The sequence below is a fragment of the Pavona decussata genome, unplaced genomic scaffold, assembly GCF_977016875.1.
Source record: "Pavona decussata unplaced genomic scaffold, jaPavDecu1.1 SCAFFOLD_92, whole genome shotgun sequence".
Classification (NCBI taxonomy): Eukaryota; Metazoa; Cnidaria; class Anthozoa; order Scleractinia; family Agariciidae; genus Pavona; species Pavona decussata.
The window spans coordinates 855,001-870,354 of record NW_028145509.1 but is presented as its reverse complement, the minus strand read 5'-3'; the positions used below and the strand labels follow the sequence as shown (position 1 = coordinate 870,354).

The window sequence follows — 15,354 nt, the reverse complement described above, 5'->3', positions numbered from 1 at the left end:
AGCCTCAGGACTTCCGCTTACCGGCGACACCGATTTCTCAACTGCTTTTCAAAAGACGTGTATTTATTTCATAGGATCGAGTGGTTTTGCTGGAAGTTTTTCCCAAAAATACTATTGGAACAATGAAGCTTATAAATTGGTTTAAAAGCATTCCGGTACACATGGTAAGTTTATTTTCCAAATTATATTTTCTTTAAGTTGCTTCTTGTACCACAAGACCACCAATCACCAACCAACCGTGTTGTTGTTCTGATCTGCAGCTGATACGATCATGATCGATCACCTGTATGTGGAATTTCTTTCCTCGATTTCCCCGCTAGTAAATTGTGTAGAGAGGTAATAAGGAGACGTACTATTTCTTACCATTGTCCCTTGTTTGGTACTGTAATATAAGCATCCAACAAGGCGACGACAACATTTGCATGTAGCGGTTTCACCATTTACAGGTAGTTTCAAAAACGTGTTTCACCTTTTTGATCGAAACAAATAAGATCTAGATAAGTTTGAACAAATCTTATACTTAAATTTCACTGCCACTTCTCAGTGTACGTCTCTACGTCCATTTCCTTTGGCCCTTATTTTTTTAAACCTTTTTTATTATTATTATTATTTTTTTTTTCTACAAGACAAAACCCTGAGTATATTAAGATTCAGCTGACATGATCACTCTACTTGTTTCTTCCACTTTTGCTCAGTTGACTTTCAGGTAAACTTTATTTTGGGCCTCTTGAGCCAGGCTGGCCTGCTTTGTAAAACCAAACTCTTATTTTAAAATGTTTTGTCTTACCTCAGAACCAGAACAATTGCTGGCATACAGTAGTTGCTTGGCCATTGTTATGTTCTTAGACAGTGCTCGAAATTAGCGGTCGTTCGGTCGTCCGAGACGACCAAAAAGTTTACCGGGCAACCAATTTTTCGTAAAATTAAGGGCTGGTTGCCCGGGGAAAAAGCAACGGACAACCCAGCCAAAAATAGAAAACAAATTAGTCATAAACAGCACCCGACTTACGTGACGGTTTTGGTTTGTCAATGTCTGATAGTGTGAAGTTAATAATAATTAATTTGCCTCAGCTAAGCGTTTTCCTGTGTTTTGGATATCTGTGAATTTTACAAAACATTGAAAGGTACGAAAATGTAAGAGACAAACACGAAGTTTCATGTCTGGTGGCGATCAACATCAAAGACGCCATTTTGAAGAAGGCCTCAACTTAAACTCAAACTTCCGCGAAAACCATTGCCGCACACTACGAACTACTGTGATTACATCTCAAGCTCTGCACGGCATGTAAATAAAGATAGGATCGTTACCATAATTGTTCTCATATTCTTTATTTCGGTTTTGATTTTTTATGTCTTCAATTAGCAGTACAGAATACAAGTATTTTCTTTCACAGAGTGCAAATGTGGCGTTTTTTGACTGGTGTAAAGCCACCTCCTCAAAAGAAAGCTAAATTGAGCGAGACAGATGCACGGTACAAGAAAGAAAAAACAAAACGAGAACCACAGCAAACATGGAAAGACAAGCGACGCTTATTTTGTGCTGTGGAAAGTAAATGCAAAGTTAAAATGTAATTAAGAGCACTAAGAAGACCAAAATGGATGTTTTTTGAGTAGTGCACTTAAATGTGTAGGCTTTTCTAACGGGCAACCAAGGACTCATCAGGGCAACCAAATTCACGGGTTTGGTTGCCCGGCTTTTGAAATAGCGACAACCTGGATTTTTTTTTAATTTCGAGCACTGTTAGATGAGACAAAACATCTTACAGTGTAAGTTAACATTTTTGTTTTTACAGTTTGGTTTCTGAGATCTCCCCTCCTTTGTAAAAATTTTTATGTGTTCATATGATAAGGCAGGCTAGCTTGGTTAGAGAAATGGTTCTCTCCTGGTTGTAAAAATAAAATATGGTCGTTATATTTTTCCAGGACTATGAAGGACAGAAATTAGCAGAAAGACTCTTCCATATTGTCATTATATTTTTTGGGGTAAGTCATCACTGAAGAGTGTAAATTTTACCAGTCTCAGTCAAAGTTATCTAAAATGAAATGTAAACAACAAACTCATCAACTTTGTCTTAATTTGTCCAAGCGCATTTAAATACAGCGCCATGCAGCTCTCAAATGTTGTTATCTTGGATGCAGCAATAGTAGAGTTTGTAGGGTTACACATATTCATAAATTTAATAGCTTTGTTGTTACGTATAAAAATTATGTTTACTCTGGCTTCTTGCCCTTGAGGGGTAGGGAGGGGAGGGCAATTGGGGGGGAGGGGGGGGGGCAGGAAAGTAACTTCAAGAGCACTTTGGTATCTACAAATTAGGGTGATTAGGTCATGTGAAATATAGGAATAACATTCACTGTATGTTGCTGATCTTACACAGCCCCCATCTTGGATTTCCTGATTTCTTCTTCTATGGAAATGTCCCCTTCTTTCCCCCCCCCCCCCCCCCACCTACCACAGGCTGAACTGGGTTAATCCAAATTGTAGTTGATTGATTGATTAATTAATTATTGAAGTTCCTTTCTTTATTTTTGTGCACAGACTGTTGGCTTTCTCTGGGGGTTCTACATTCAACAGTTTGGTGCAACTATCATAATCCTTGCCGCAGGATTTATTGTCAGTTGTTTGGTAGGTACAGATAAATGAATAAATGTGATTGAGAAACTGATAGGGGTACATTAATTTTATATATGTGCAGTACGTTATTCCTTGCATTAATTTTGTATACACTTAATCACTCAGACGTTAAGGTAATGGCCACCAAAGGATGTACCAAGTGTCTCTTCCAATGAATTTTTCATGGAAATGATGGCCAAAGTGGCCAAATAAAGTATAAAGCAATATTTTGGGCTTTCCTTTCAATTGATGCTTGTACATGGTATTTGTGGTAAACAACAGTGCATGTAACTCTAGCCTCTGTAACAGACGCTCTTTTGGCTGGTCACACAATCTTTCCTCCTGAACGAATCAAAGGAAAGATTGCGTGACGAGCTGAAAGAGTGTCTGTGAGGAACGATGCACTAACTCAGACTTTGCTTCTGCAAACAACACTGCTAGCAACACCGGCTGCTAAACTGAACTTAGCCAAGTGCATTTTCACAACAAAACAGTATCGTATCATATCGTACAATGTATCGTATCTATCGTATCGCATCGTATCGTATCGTATTTTAGTATAAATGTACTAGTGTTCTATCACGAATTCCATTCTCTGATTGGCTACGCTACTGACGCTATCTATTCTGTGATAGATAGTGAGTAGCGGTTTTCAACAAAATGGTAGCCGCTTCATCGCGTTTTCGAAGTGTCGGCAATGAGGAAATAGATAATTTACGTGTTTAGCTTTGAACGACTAATACAGTAGATTTATACTAAAACCATTAGATTATTCGCTCTCGATTTCTATGCGTGATAGCTGATTCAGGCTGCGCCCTCATCAGCTATCACGCGATAGAAATCGAGAGCGAATAATCTAATTGTTAAATATTATTTTTGGTATTTACCATAACAGCAACCCTTCGTATTGAGGATCACCAGCCGGTGTGATCAGCAACAAACAACAAAACAACAAAAAGACAAAAACAAAACTTAAATAACTAGTTGGGGGTTGGTGGGTGATTTTAGACACGTTGTTTCGGAATTGAACAGGATCAACAGAGAGAGTAAAAGCAACCTGAGGCAGGGAGTGAACTAATTCAATGTGATTTGCGTTGTAGCTGGTGTTACCCCCCTGGCCAATGTACAGAAAGCATCCCCTGGACTGGCAGAAACCACGACCAGAAAAACCGGATACAAAGAGAGATGGAGGAAAGAAAAAACAGAAATAGTCTCCAGTAGCTATCCTTTCGTACTTGTTAGGATCTGCTTTGTAATATTAAAACATAATAAAATGTCTTGTATGCTGAATACAACAGTGGTCGTCCCTTTTAATATCTGTCTTTTTAAGGTTGATCTCTTTGTCGTGCTTTAAGGCCTTGAGTGCCTTTTGTTCGGCTGCTGGTAGTGGAGTAGGGATAGGAGGTTTATTTTCATAGAATGCATTGTATGTTCTGCATACTGTTTGGATTCCCTCCTCCTGCGGTATGTTTGTATATAAGCTCGTTACGTCCATTGAAACAAGAAAAATCCCCTTTGGGACTTTTGTTCTCTCTATGAAGTTAACGAATTCAGTTGTGTCTTTCAGATATGATCTCTGCTGTTGTGCTATAGGCTGAAGAATTCTATCAACAAATGATGATAGTTACTCTGTAGGGCCATCACCTCCTGATATTATGGGTCTCCCGACTGGTGTCGGTTTGTTAATTTTAGTAAGTGTGTAGAAGACTGGAATTGAGGCGGGTTTGATCTTTCACAAAGCCATTTTTTATTTGTTTCGTCTATGTGGTCTTTGTGGTAGAGTTCATTAACTAGTTGTAGAACTCTGCGGTTTGTCTCCTCTATCATTGATTTTTCAAGTGGTCTGTAGTGTTCTTTGTTATCTAGTTGAATTTGACCTTCTTTGATTTTGTCTTGTATGCTGAATACAACAGAGGTCGTCCCTTTATCTGCCTTTTTGAGGTTGATCTCTTTGTCGTGCTTTAAGGCCTTGAGTGCCTTTTGTTCGGCTGCTGGCAGATTATGTTTTGGCTTTGTGGGTTTGATTTCTGCAAGTTGTATTTTAACCTCTTCTAAATAACTCTCTAGGGCAACTGATCGTTGTATCGGTGGTTTCCACGTAGATTTGACATGAAACGGATGTGGTTCTTTATCCTGCCCGTGAAACATATACATATCTTAGTCTCATTTTTCTTGTGAAATTCTCAAAGTCACGCAAGAGTTGCAGTTGCATTTGTTTTTCGTTAGTCACGGGTGTAGGGATAAATTTAAGCCCTTTTGCTTATAGGTTAATTTGATCTTTGGTAAGATCTTTGTCAGAGAGGTTGTTTTATCTGGTTTTTGTTTGCCTCAAACCGTGCATTTATATTTCTTTTGTTTTTGATTTGTTTGCGGTCTTTGCGCTTTCTGTTTGACAAGTGTTTCGTTACTTGTTTCCGTTTGGCCCCTTCATTATTGAATGACTCAGAGAACAGGCATGTGTACTGTTTAAATTGCTTAATTTTTTTGCCTTTTTACAGTTTAAATTAGATCGTTGAACTCGGCTATTCTCTTTTCTAGGTTCTCTGCTATCTTGTAGATATTGCTGATTGTTTCATTGCTCTCTCTATTCACCGAGTGTGTTACTTTCTTGGTTTTTGAACATCTAGTTACATCAGTGTTCGTGGTTTAGTTTGGAACTTTAGGTCGTTTTTCACGCTTGATTTCCGATCTAAAACGATCTTTCGCGGTAATGAAAACGAGTTAGAGCCTTAACGAACTCTTGTTCCGCAGTTTTGCGGATGCGTTTAATGCCAGTTTTGAATTCAGTGTCCGCTCTAATGCGAGCTCTTGCCGTATACTTTAATGACTCCGGGCATGTTCCTCTTTCGGAGTGCCTTTTGAGTGCTTTTATCGCCTTTTCGGCATGATTTAGCTTCTCCTCTGCTGACAGTGTTTGGCTGTAGCGGCGTTTTCTTTTCTGCTGTATGAGTCTTGGCTCTTTCTTGTTCTCCTTGTACTGTTGTCCTTTTGGCGGCCTTTAGCTGCTTTCAAAATCTTCGTGGTCCGACTCATCGGGCCCGGCAAGGAGCTCGTCTTCATTTTCACTTGGTTCTGTCAGTTCCATTGGTTTTTCTTCTGTTTCAGAGGCATTTTCTATGCTTGTGCCGGGGACAGCTAGTAGTCCAGTGAGTTCTGACGTTAGTAAAGTTCTCGACATGTTCAGTTTGGTGATGGTCAGGCAAGACCGCGGTTTCGATCCTAATCTTGTGGATCTCTTCAGTTGCCGATTTTCGCTATATTTCCCAGCCGTCTGCTCCGTTTCCTCGCTTCCCATTGTTCGCTTACGCACTTCTGACAAGGCTTTCTGCTGTGGCGTTTGAAGTTGAATTGTCGGTACAGCACTGGGAATCAAATCCGTCGACTTTTTGAAACCCATTTCTCGCATATATACACCCTTGAAGCAGTCCGATGTGAAATGAGCGCCGCAAATTACTGAGTGTTTTGTCGGCTGTACAAAATCGGCCCGCTTGACTTGAACAAATTTAATCCACTGTCGCCTTAAGTTTAAGTCTCTCGGAAACACATGCGTGGAATGTCCTGTTTTGTTTGAATTGTCACAAAACTGGACGATACAGCGCTTTCCCATATTGGAATAAGAGAATAAATGAATATATTTGCCGGAATTAATGTAGACACGTGCGTATTACAAAAGGTCGGGAAGGGAGAATGTTCACTTCCGGTGGGCAGAGATCCACTCGTGACGTCACGGAAAATATGGCACAATCAAAATGGCCGGCGCTTCGAATTTGAATCGGCCTTTTCCAACTGAAAACGCGCTCGATTACAAAAAGAGTTACAGATTTGGCACACTAAAAACGTGTACTTTATGACTATGTGACCAAAAAAAATCGCGTTTTGGAGTTTTACATGCCCTTTAAATAATGACTGACATATCTCATCCTACCAACAACTTTCCTGAAATCCGTTAGCAACCTGGAAAAGAAAAGCTCAATTGTCTGGTGTAATGTTCTTGAATTTGCCTCAGTCAAAGCTCAGGCATTTCAGTCCGTAAAGATGACTTCAGCCATCTCCCCGATTGGCACGCTTTTGGGTCGTGGGCGTGATATAATTATGTTGTGTCCCCTTTAGGGTGCGTTCGATGAGCCAGTATTTCGGAACAAGAAACAGTGATTATTTTAAAAACCCTTATAAGAGACTTTTGGAGTTACCGGGATACAAAATGGGCCTAGAGAGTGGTGTGGAACCAAAGGCTCCCAAATTTCCATAAAACGAGAAATCTAGATGCTATTCCGCTTACCAGTATTTCTAAACAAAATGAGGATCTCTTGGTTTATCTTATTTCGGTCAATCGAAAGCGACCTGAGCCTTTGCACAGCTTCTAGCAGCAGAACATAAAATATTCAGTTGGCAGGCCTTGAGCTGTCCAGTCGTACGTAACATACTGAATATCACTTGCAGAAGCCGAGCGCTAGCATAAAGTAAACTGCACTCGAGCCCCCAGTTCACATCGTTGCGATTTCAATGGATCTGATTATGAAGACCGCTTTTGTAAAAGGTGTTTCGAAACGTTTTCGTGTGGAACAAGAACCAAAACACAAAGAATAAGTTTCCATTTTCGTTTTACGTTCTAAAATATTTGCGTTTTCCAAGCGTATCCATGTAGACGCAGACGAACCCCCCCCCCCCCCATTAAACTGCATGTGTGTGTGAACTCTGCGCGTCCTCTGTAAAATGAGTTTCATTTCAATAAGGGTAATCACCGCTTTTTTTTGTTTTTTATAAAAAACGCCTCCAGATTCGAAAAGAAACGACACGAGAGCATTTCTTACTTGTTCTCTTTACAACGGTTTTTCAGCCCAAATATTTCTATTTAGCTTTTGAGTTAAGAGTTGGAAAAAGGCCGGGTATGACGATCTGCCAAAGGTATTTCAAAAGGTTATTTAACTTGAACTCGCCTCCTTTAATCGAATTTTGAACAAAGATCTGAAACATGGAGCAATTCCTGTTTGAAGAGGTCGTGTTCTTATTTGAGGAAATCCAGGCTCTCAAGAAAGCACGAGTGTGCAACGTCTTCCTCTTTTCTAAACTGAAAAGTGATAATAGGCCAATCAGCGGCTTCGAGTTTGGACTGTCGACGCTCGAGTACGTGCAAACCAAACAAACAAACAAACAAATTAACCCTTCTGCACGCATCCGAAAATTGAAACCAAGAAGAAGAAGAAGAAGAGGAGGAGGAGTAGGAGGAGGAGGAAAAGGAGGAGGAGCAGCAGCAGCAGCAGCAGCAGCAGAAGAAGAAGAAGAAGAAGAGGAGGAGTAGGAGGAGGAGGAAAAGGAGGAGGAGGAGGAGGAGCAGCAGCAGAAGAAGAAGAAGAAGAAGAAGAAGAAGAAGAAGAAGAAGAATTGCTACAGTTGGATGATAATGCAATCTATAATGGGAAAACATTGAGACCAAACAGGTCAATAACATATTCCGACAGATTTAGAATCGCATTTATGGCAAACGGCAAACTTGAGATTCGCGTTTATGTTTTCTTGAAAAAAGATAGTACACAAATAAGAATAGTGCAAAATAATTCTGACCTTTGATGCTAAAGAAAAAACTACTCAATTTAACTGCGAAACAATGCTAAATCTAGTATCTAATACTTTCAGAAAAAATATAGCGAATCAAGGAAAGGAATTTTCCAACTCCTTTTGTGAAATAAAGGCTTAAAACATTTTCTGTGCCTCCTCTAAGTTGTGGTTTATGGCTTTCAAATAACTACGCTAAAGGTATCCAATAATATCGCATTTATTTCATAAAACTTTATGGAACTATGCAATGAGACATAGTTTTAAGAGTCACTTTGTAAAACCGCAAAACATATACTTGCAACTATACCATTATTTTAACGTGTTCATTGTTCTGTTAACAAATACTTTATGAGTTCACAGAAACTGGTGTTTTTAAAATGGTTTGGCTATGGGTGGCGAGGATGCAAATGTATTGCATGCAACCTTGAAAAAAAAAATGCTATTTTTTTTTCAAGTTCTTCCCTTGTGTACTAGAAGTTACGTTCTTTCTTTTTTCGACAAATCATTTGATATTTTCTTCCCATTGCGAGCAATTTCATGTCCCAGCAAAGGTACTTTGTTAAATATTTGTTACTATTTCGACCAACACATTTTTTAAAAAAATTCCCGTGACCGTATGTTAAGAATAACCGTCTTAGTCTACGGTCCCACAAAATTGTTCAAAGAGCCGATAGTAAATTTTATTTAAATCTTAAAAAAAAAAAAACACTACAAAAGGGGAGTGAGGATAGTCTCGTGGACAGATCTCTCCCGTCCAAATTTCAGTTGACTGTTTACCTGTTTCCAGTGCGATTGTCGTGATCGTATGATTTGGTTGAACGGCCGCCATCTTGGTTTGTAATGGAGAGCGAAACCTGGGGAGAGCGCCAAAACTACGGAGGACGGCAATTTCTATCTACGCCCTTTTCAATATGGCGCATACTATAAATCACACACTTAGCTACTTTTTCCTATTTTTTTTAAGTTAGAAAAAGAGATTACCCCAAGAAGAGTCGAACCCGAGTCGTCGGATTCTCAACCGAGAACCTTACCACTAGACTACCGACAACTGGCTACCAGATTTTGCAAATTTTGACCCAATACAAAGGCTAACTGCAAGCTACCTAAGCTAAATAAGGCTAACAGGAGTGCTATTTTAGTAGTTACCAGTCTGTCACGGTAAGTATCCGCCATCTTGATTTAAGCGTAACAACAAATTGCCCGTCAGGTTTTTTGCGCAATCCCAAGGTTGCACTCGCCATTACAAACCAAGATGGCGGTAGTTCAATAAAAGCATACGATCTCGACAATCACGTGGGGAATAGGGGACTGTAAACAATCTAAAATTTCAGTAAAACACACGAATAAGATGTGGGCGTGAAATTCTCACGAGTACCTCTTGGTGGTCGATAGAATTACAAGTTACCAGATACACCTAAAGCCGCGGCCACACGAGCGATTTTTTGCTCGCGTAGGTGATGCGATCTTTTCAAACTTTGTCGCATCGCCAGCGCGAGATGAAAATCGCACGTGTAGCCACCCTCGAGCTTGTGACGCGACAGGTGAAAAAATCGCGAGAAAAAAGTCGCCAGAATTGAAATTTTCGCGACAAAATCGTAGAGAGTGTAAGCCACCCTGAAACTAAGCCTCGTCATCCGCAATAGCTCGGGAAACCCCGGGATATTAACGACTGAAATTTCCGTCAGAAGTTGATGGTAAAATCCTTGTTCCTTTCTCTTTGCAAGCCACGGACGGACCCACGTTGACCATTTCTTAATTTTCTTCTCCCTTCGTTTGCTTTTTATCGTCAAGAAGAAAATGCAAATAGGCGAAAAAACAATATCCTCGTCCGAAAGGGCCGTCCGCCATGTCTCTTAAAGTGTGCGATTCACGCGGCTTTCAATTTGTCGCCAAACTCGATAGAATTTGTCACTCGTGTAGCCACCCTCTCGCGCTGGCGACGCGACAAAATTTTAAAAAAACTCGCGGCATCACCTGCACGAGCAAAAAATCGCTCGTGTAGCCGCGGCTTTAAGGAATACAAAACGCAGTTCACCGCCAGTGCGCGCGACTAATGTCTTAAAATTCGTCGTGTAGATACCCAGCATAATTCGCCATGCTGCTGCCTGTGAATAGCTGATAGTTCATGAGCATCTCTTTTTCTTCCAAGTGGCCGTCGTGATCCCGGTCCGCCATTCCCATCAGATAGTTAGCTTCGTTGATCGCGCGCTGCTCGTGGGTTGGGTCCAAGTATTTTGTCAATTCGTCTGACGTCACTACACCGTCTCCGTCTTCATCCATTGCATTGAATTCTTGTTCGCGTCTGAGAAGGAAATAACGGATATTTAAACAAACAGGCAAAACACAGCACGTAAGAATGTAATACGCATTAAACGGCCACATCTGAGGATTTCGCCACAAACTCAAAAGCAAGACACAGCTTAATGAACACTGACAAACGTAGAAAAATTCGGTTCCGTAGCTTTCTTTGAATGTTTTCTAAAGTTAGAAGACCGTGTACAGCATAATAAACAACACAAGAGGAAAGTACAGCTCAGTAGCTTTCAGTTCTACTGTGACAATTCAGGATTTTGTCCACATACTCAACAATAGGCCATTTCCGAGTTGCTGTGAACCTCACTATGAAAGCGAGGCCAAGTGCAAAACTTTTCATATGAAAATTAGTTTTGTTTGCATATGAATGAAAACTAATTTTCATAACAAAAACTTTGCACTTAGCCTCGCTTTCGCTGAGGTTCAAAGCAACTCGGAAATGTGCTTTAAAAAACACCATAAATAAATAAATAAATAAATAAATAAATACACCTTAAACAGAAAAGTACGGATAAAATAGATTTAATTGAAATGGTCACAGTTTAGGATTTCGTGTACATACTCGAAGTAAGAGTAACATTAATTTTAGTGGGTTTGGAAACACGAGTTGGACTTCACAATCCTCGTCTCGATATAACAATGTAAAGATGCCTTTTACAGCGGTTTTCAGCTGGTTTTGGTTCACTTAGCCCCGTGATTGGTTGGCAAATTTCCCAACCAATGACGAACAAAAACAAGCCCAATCACGACTTGCTCGACAGGTTTTCCCGCGCTTGACGCGGCGGATCCTGATTGGTTCATTGCACTGTTTACGTCTGTTGTGATTGGCCAGAGTAGTTACTTTGGTTTTGGTTTCATTTGAAAACCGCTCTTCATACATAGCAGCAAAAACGCATGCTGTTACATCTCACCTGGTGTTGTCTCGTACAATAGTGCTTATACTTAGGCTACAAGCAGTCTAAGCATTTTTACACGAAGACGATAACTGAAATTGATTCTATAATTATATAGAATAGAAAAACTTGGAACAGGAAACAAATATTCCTCGTGGGCTTGACATTGAAATGCAGGCTTTTTACAGTAAAACTTTAAAAACTTTAATTACACGAAAATGATAACTGAAATTGATTCTATAATTAGAATAGAAAAACTTGGAACAGGAAACAAATATTCCTCGTGGGCTTGACATTGAAATGCAGGCTTTTTAAAATAAAACAAAAACGTGACACAAACATCAAATGCTTAATGATGAGATGGAGATTTTATAAAGCACACACCAAGCGAGAGCGCTCAGTTGAATTGGCACCTCATGGGAAAATTTCTACCATAAAGACCAACCGACACAAACAACTGGTTTACGAAAGTTTGTTGATTTCCCGTATAGAGCTTAAAGGGGAAGTGCTATGGTGTTTTTGACCTCTTTTCTTAAAAATGGTGAAATAAGACCTTAACTTTGCTACAAAATAATTCTAGAACAACGAGAGGAAAGAAATCAACTCAATTCTTGAAGGGAACATCTCTTGATCTGTTCTGGCGCATTTTGGAAACAAAAATGCGAGAACTTGAAAAAAACATTAGCCTAACATGTTTCAAGTTTCAATCCATTCCGACCTACTCTGTCTCTGACTGGAGGCACTAATCGACAGTTTTGTTTCACTGGGGTGATAATTTATAACAAAACTAGACAGTTATTTTCTTGTTTCTGTTGACAGGCAAACGTTTTTGGGTTTTCAAATGACATAAAATTTTCGTGATACCTCCCCTTTAAATTAAGGGGGGCTTGTGTTGGTGATACCACAATCTTTTATTCCAAAACATATAAGTAAAAATTATTTTAAAAAAAAATACACTCCTCTAAAAAAAAATGAGCATGAATTGACATGGGCTAAGAACTGATTACATCGATCGCCTCTGATCTTAAGCTTTGTATGTAGCTGTGTTTGAGGCGACATTCTCAAAGCACATTCTAACAGGCCATAGTTTCAAGTGTGCTCCTTATCCCTTTAACCCCAAATATCTAACAACAAATTCTCCTATCTTGTCCCTATACTTTTCTTATAAAAGTACTGGGGAGAAGTCATTTGAAAATCAAGAAAATTCACCTTGGGTGATCATATACTTAATTCTCATGACATCAGGGGTTGAATAAGCATTGGTATTACAAGGAGAAATTTTATGCTGATCATTGTTAGGGCTTAAAGGGTTATCATTGTATTAGTCTGTAAGGTGGTTCGAAAACATGAATATTCAATTGACGGCTTTTGAGCAATTCTTTCCTGTGGCGCTGTTTATTAGGTCGAAAAATTGGGCTTTAACGTAATGGAAGAAAGAAATGAACCCTCCAATTGCGACCACTCAAACGTTACCCGCCGAGCAGCAATTTCAAGTCGCGTTTTAATATTGAGAAAAGCAAATTTAGCTTTTCAACTTGGACCCTAACAGCGATGGCGAAATTAAAAAAAAGGGGGTTGTTAATTGTAAACGGAACGCACGTTTGACGAAAACACTGAGGTTTCATTAAGAACTTTGACTTTTTTGTTTTGGTTTAAGAGGTTTGATATAATGAAACCACAACTGACCGGACCACAACATGAAAGAGGGCAGGTGATTTTTTGCATTTCATTTCCGAGCTCAAATTAACTTTCCTCTCGGAAACTTCCAAAGGGCTCGATTACGGAAATCAAGCCTTACACTATATTACATGCAGCAACTCATCAAATCCTTTTCGAATGAAATACGCATTGTCAATATCACATCATGAATTCAGGAAATGATAACACGTAAAGCAGCCGAAAAAATGAAGCCTTTTCATTTTCGGTTGTCTGATATACAAGAGAAATTAAATATAAATTATAACAGGAAAAAAGATCTGCTTAATTAACGTCATAGCATGCCATACCTTTCCATAACTTTCATTTATACAAGATGAAATTCAAAGTAATAGCCTGTGGGATCGTGTTACAACTAAAAATACGATTCTAATACTAAGGTAATACTAATAAGAACTATATACTAATAACACTAAGACTGATAATATTTATACAGTCTAGCAGACAATACAAATGTCACCCCTGTCTCGAAATATTTCTCGAAATGTTTCGTCGTGAGTAATTTGTTCGCATCTCTCCTATTTGGCGACACACTGATACAAAAAGAGGACACGAAATATTGGCTTCCCTTGGGCGAAACGTGAAAGCGATAACTGCGTGGTTGGACACTCTTATATTGTTGACTTTTCTGTACAATGCCGGCTAAGGACTTCAGACAATGTCTTTACAAATATTCCTTTTCATGCAGAGGAGTGGTCAGCTGGTTCTTTAGGCTGTGTACATCCGCCTCCTTTTGTTTGTTCAAACTTTCATTTCAGTCAGACTGTGGTCGATATAACGTAGCTCTGTTTGAGCCGGTGAAAAACTCTCCCAGTGCAGCCACGTAAATGAAGGCTGTTGAGTACTTTAACCATGTGGTACATTCATTATGCTGTACAAAGTGATTCAAGCTGTGTAGTCGATAATTATTATGCTTAGCTAGGTCCTATACGTACCCTTTTAGTCTGTAGATAAGTCAAACTCGTATGCGACCTTGCAAATGAAATCTTTTGAAGAGCACATTTCCCTGTGGTGCTCTTTTTTATGCTGTAGAAGGTCTCTTTCACTTTCAGGTGTGTATGTGTTAATATGAAACCCTGAAGTGTGACCATGTGCATGAAAGCTGATGAGCAATTCTTTCCTGCGGCAATAATAGTTTCTTGATTGGAACAAAACAAAATTTCCGCATTTTTAGGCTCAAGATTATAACTCATCGCCCTAAGTTGCCAAGCATTGTTTGAAAAAAAAAACAAACGAACAAAAAAAAGTGAGCTTGACCTCGTACACGAACAACCTCAGTAAAGTTTAAACCGAACAACCTCAATGAAGTTTATACAGTGCAAAGACAATAGAGAGGTTTACGAGCAAACGGCAAACATGAGATTCGCGTTTACGTTGTCTTGAAAAAAAATTTAAAACAACAACAACAACAAAACAAAAAAAAAACAGGAAAAGGTGATTTTTCTCGCGGCTTACGCTTATCATAATAATAATAATAATAATAATAATAATAATAATAATAATAATAATAATAATAATAATAATAATAATAATAATAATAATAATAATAATAATAACTATTTCTGTGTCAATATAATATAGCGGTTTCCCACTAAGTAAGGACACCTACCTAAGAATATAAAAATAAAAATATGCATAAAACCTATATCATAAAAAAACATACTCTATCCCAAAAGAAATTCTAAGAATTGCACAGGACGCAATTGTCGCAGTCATTGGTAGAAATAAGTGCAGCTAGATTTTGTTTCCTAATCAACTTCTTAAAAACACCTACAGATTGCTATTCCGTCACTTTAGCATCTAATTTGGACCAGAGTAATGGTCCCAAATATCTTTATTTATTGATATATTATAATTCAAAAAGGTTTCCCATCACAGTGAATGCGCATGTGAAAGATTAAAAATACAAGAAAAAGGCGGTGCTATTATGTCACAAAAATAAATAAATAAATAAATAACTTAATAATAATGAATATACAAAATCAGTGGGAGAGACTAAAATAGTTCGTCATGGCGGATTTGAAATCGTCCACAGATGGCTGATCTAGTAAAAAAGAAGGTAGAATATTCCATTCTTTTAAGGTTCTGGTAAAGAAGTTGTACTTGTATGTGTTACTGTTACTGCCAATGTTCATAAATTTACTGCTGATAGGAGCGTGTAACACGCATGGGGTGTGCAATGTACTCCGGGATATTGACCGCAATTTTATTGTTCACTATTTTGTACATAGTAGTAAGTCGCGCAATTTTGCGTCTCAGTTC

General features: G+C 38.8%; 2 protein-coding genes across 2 annotated transcripts in view; one reads left to right on the top strand and one right to left on the bottom strand.

Moving 5' to 3' along the window:
* Positions 1 to 26: 26 nt before the first annotated feature.
* LOC146473726 (signal peptidase complex subunit 1-like) lies at positions 27 to 3,909 on the top strand. The gene is made up of 4 exons (XM_085117591.1): positions 27 to 164; positions 1,924 to 1,983; positions 2,540 to 2,626; positions 3,715 to 3,909. The coding sequence occupies exons 1-4, from the start codon at positions 123 to 125 to the stop codon at positions 3,823 to 3,825; spliced, it is 300 nt and encodes a 99-aa protein (XP_084973717.1). The 5' UTR covers positions 27 to 122; the 3' UTR covers positions 3,826 to 3,909.
* A 4,462-nt stretch (positions 3,910 to 8,371) lies between these two features.
* Positions 8,372 to 15,354, bottom strand: part of LOC146473725 (45 kDa calcium-binding protein-like) — a 13,457-nt gene continuing 6,474 nt past the window's right edge. The window contains exon 4 of the mRNA XM_085117765.1: positions 8,372 to 10,472. Coding sequence (XP_084973891.1) covers positions 10,229 to 10,472 — 244 coding nt within the window. The 3' untranslated portion in view covers positions 8,372 to 10,228. The remainder of the gene's footprint in view (positions 10,473 to 15,354) is intronic.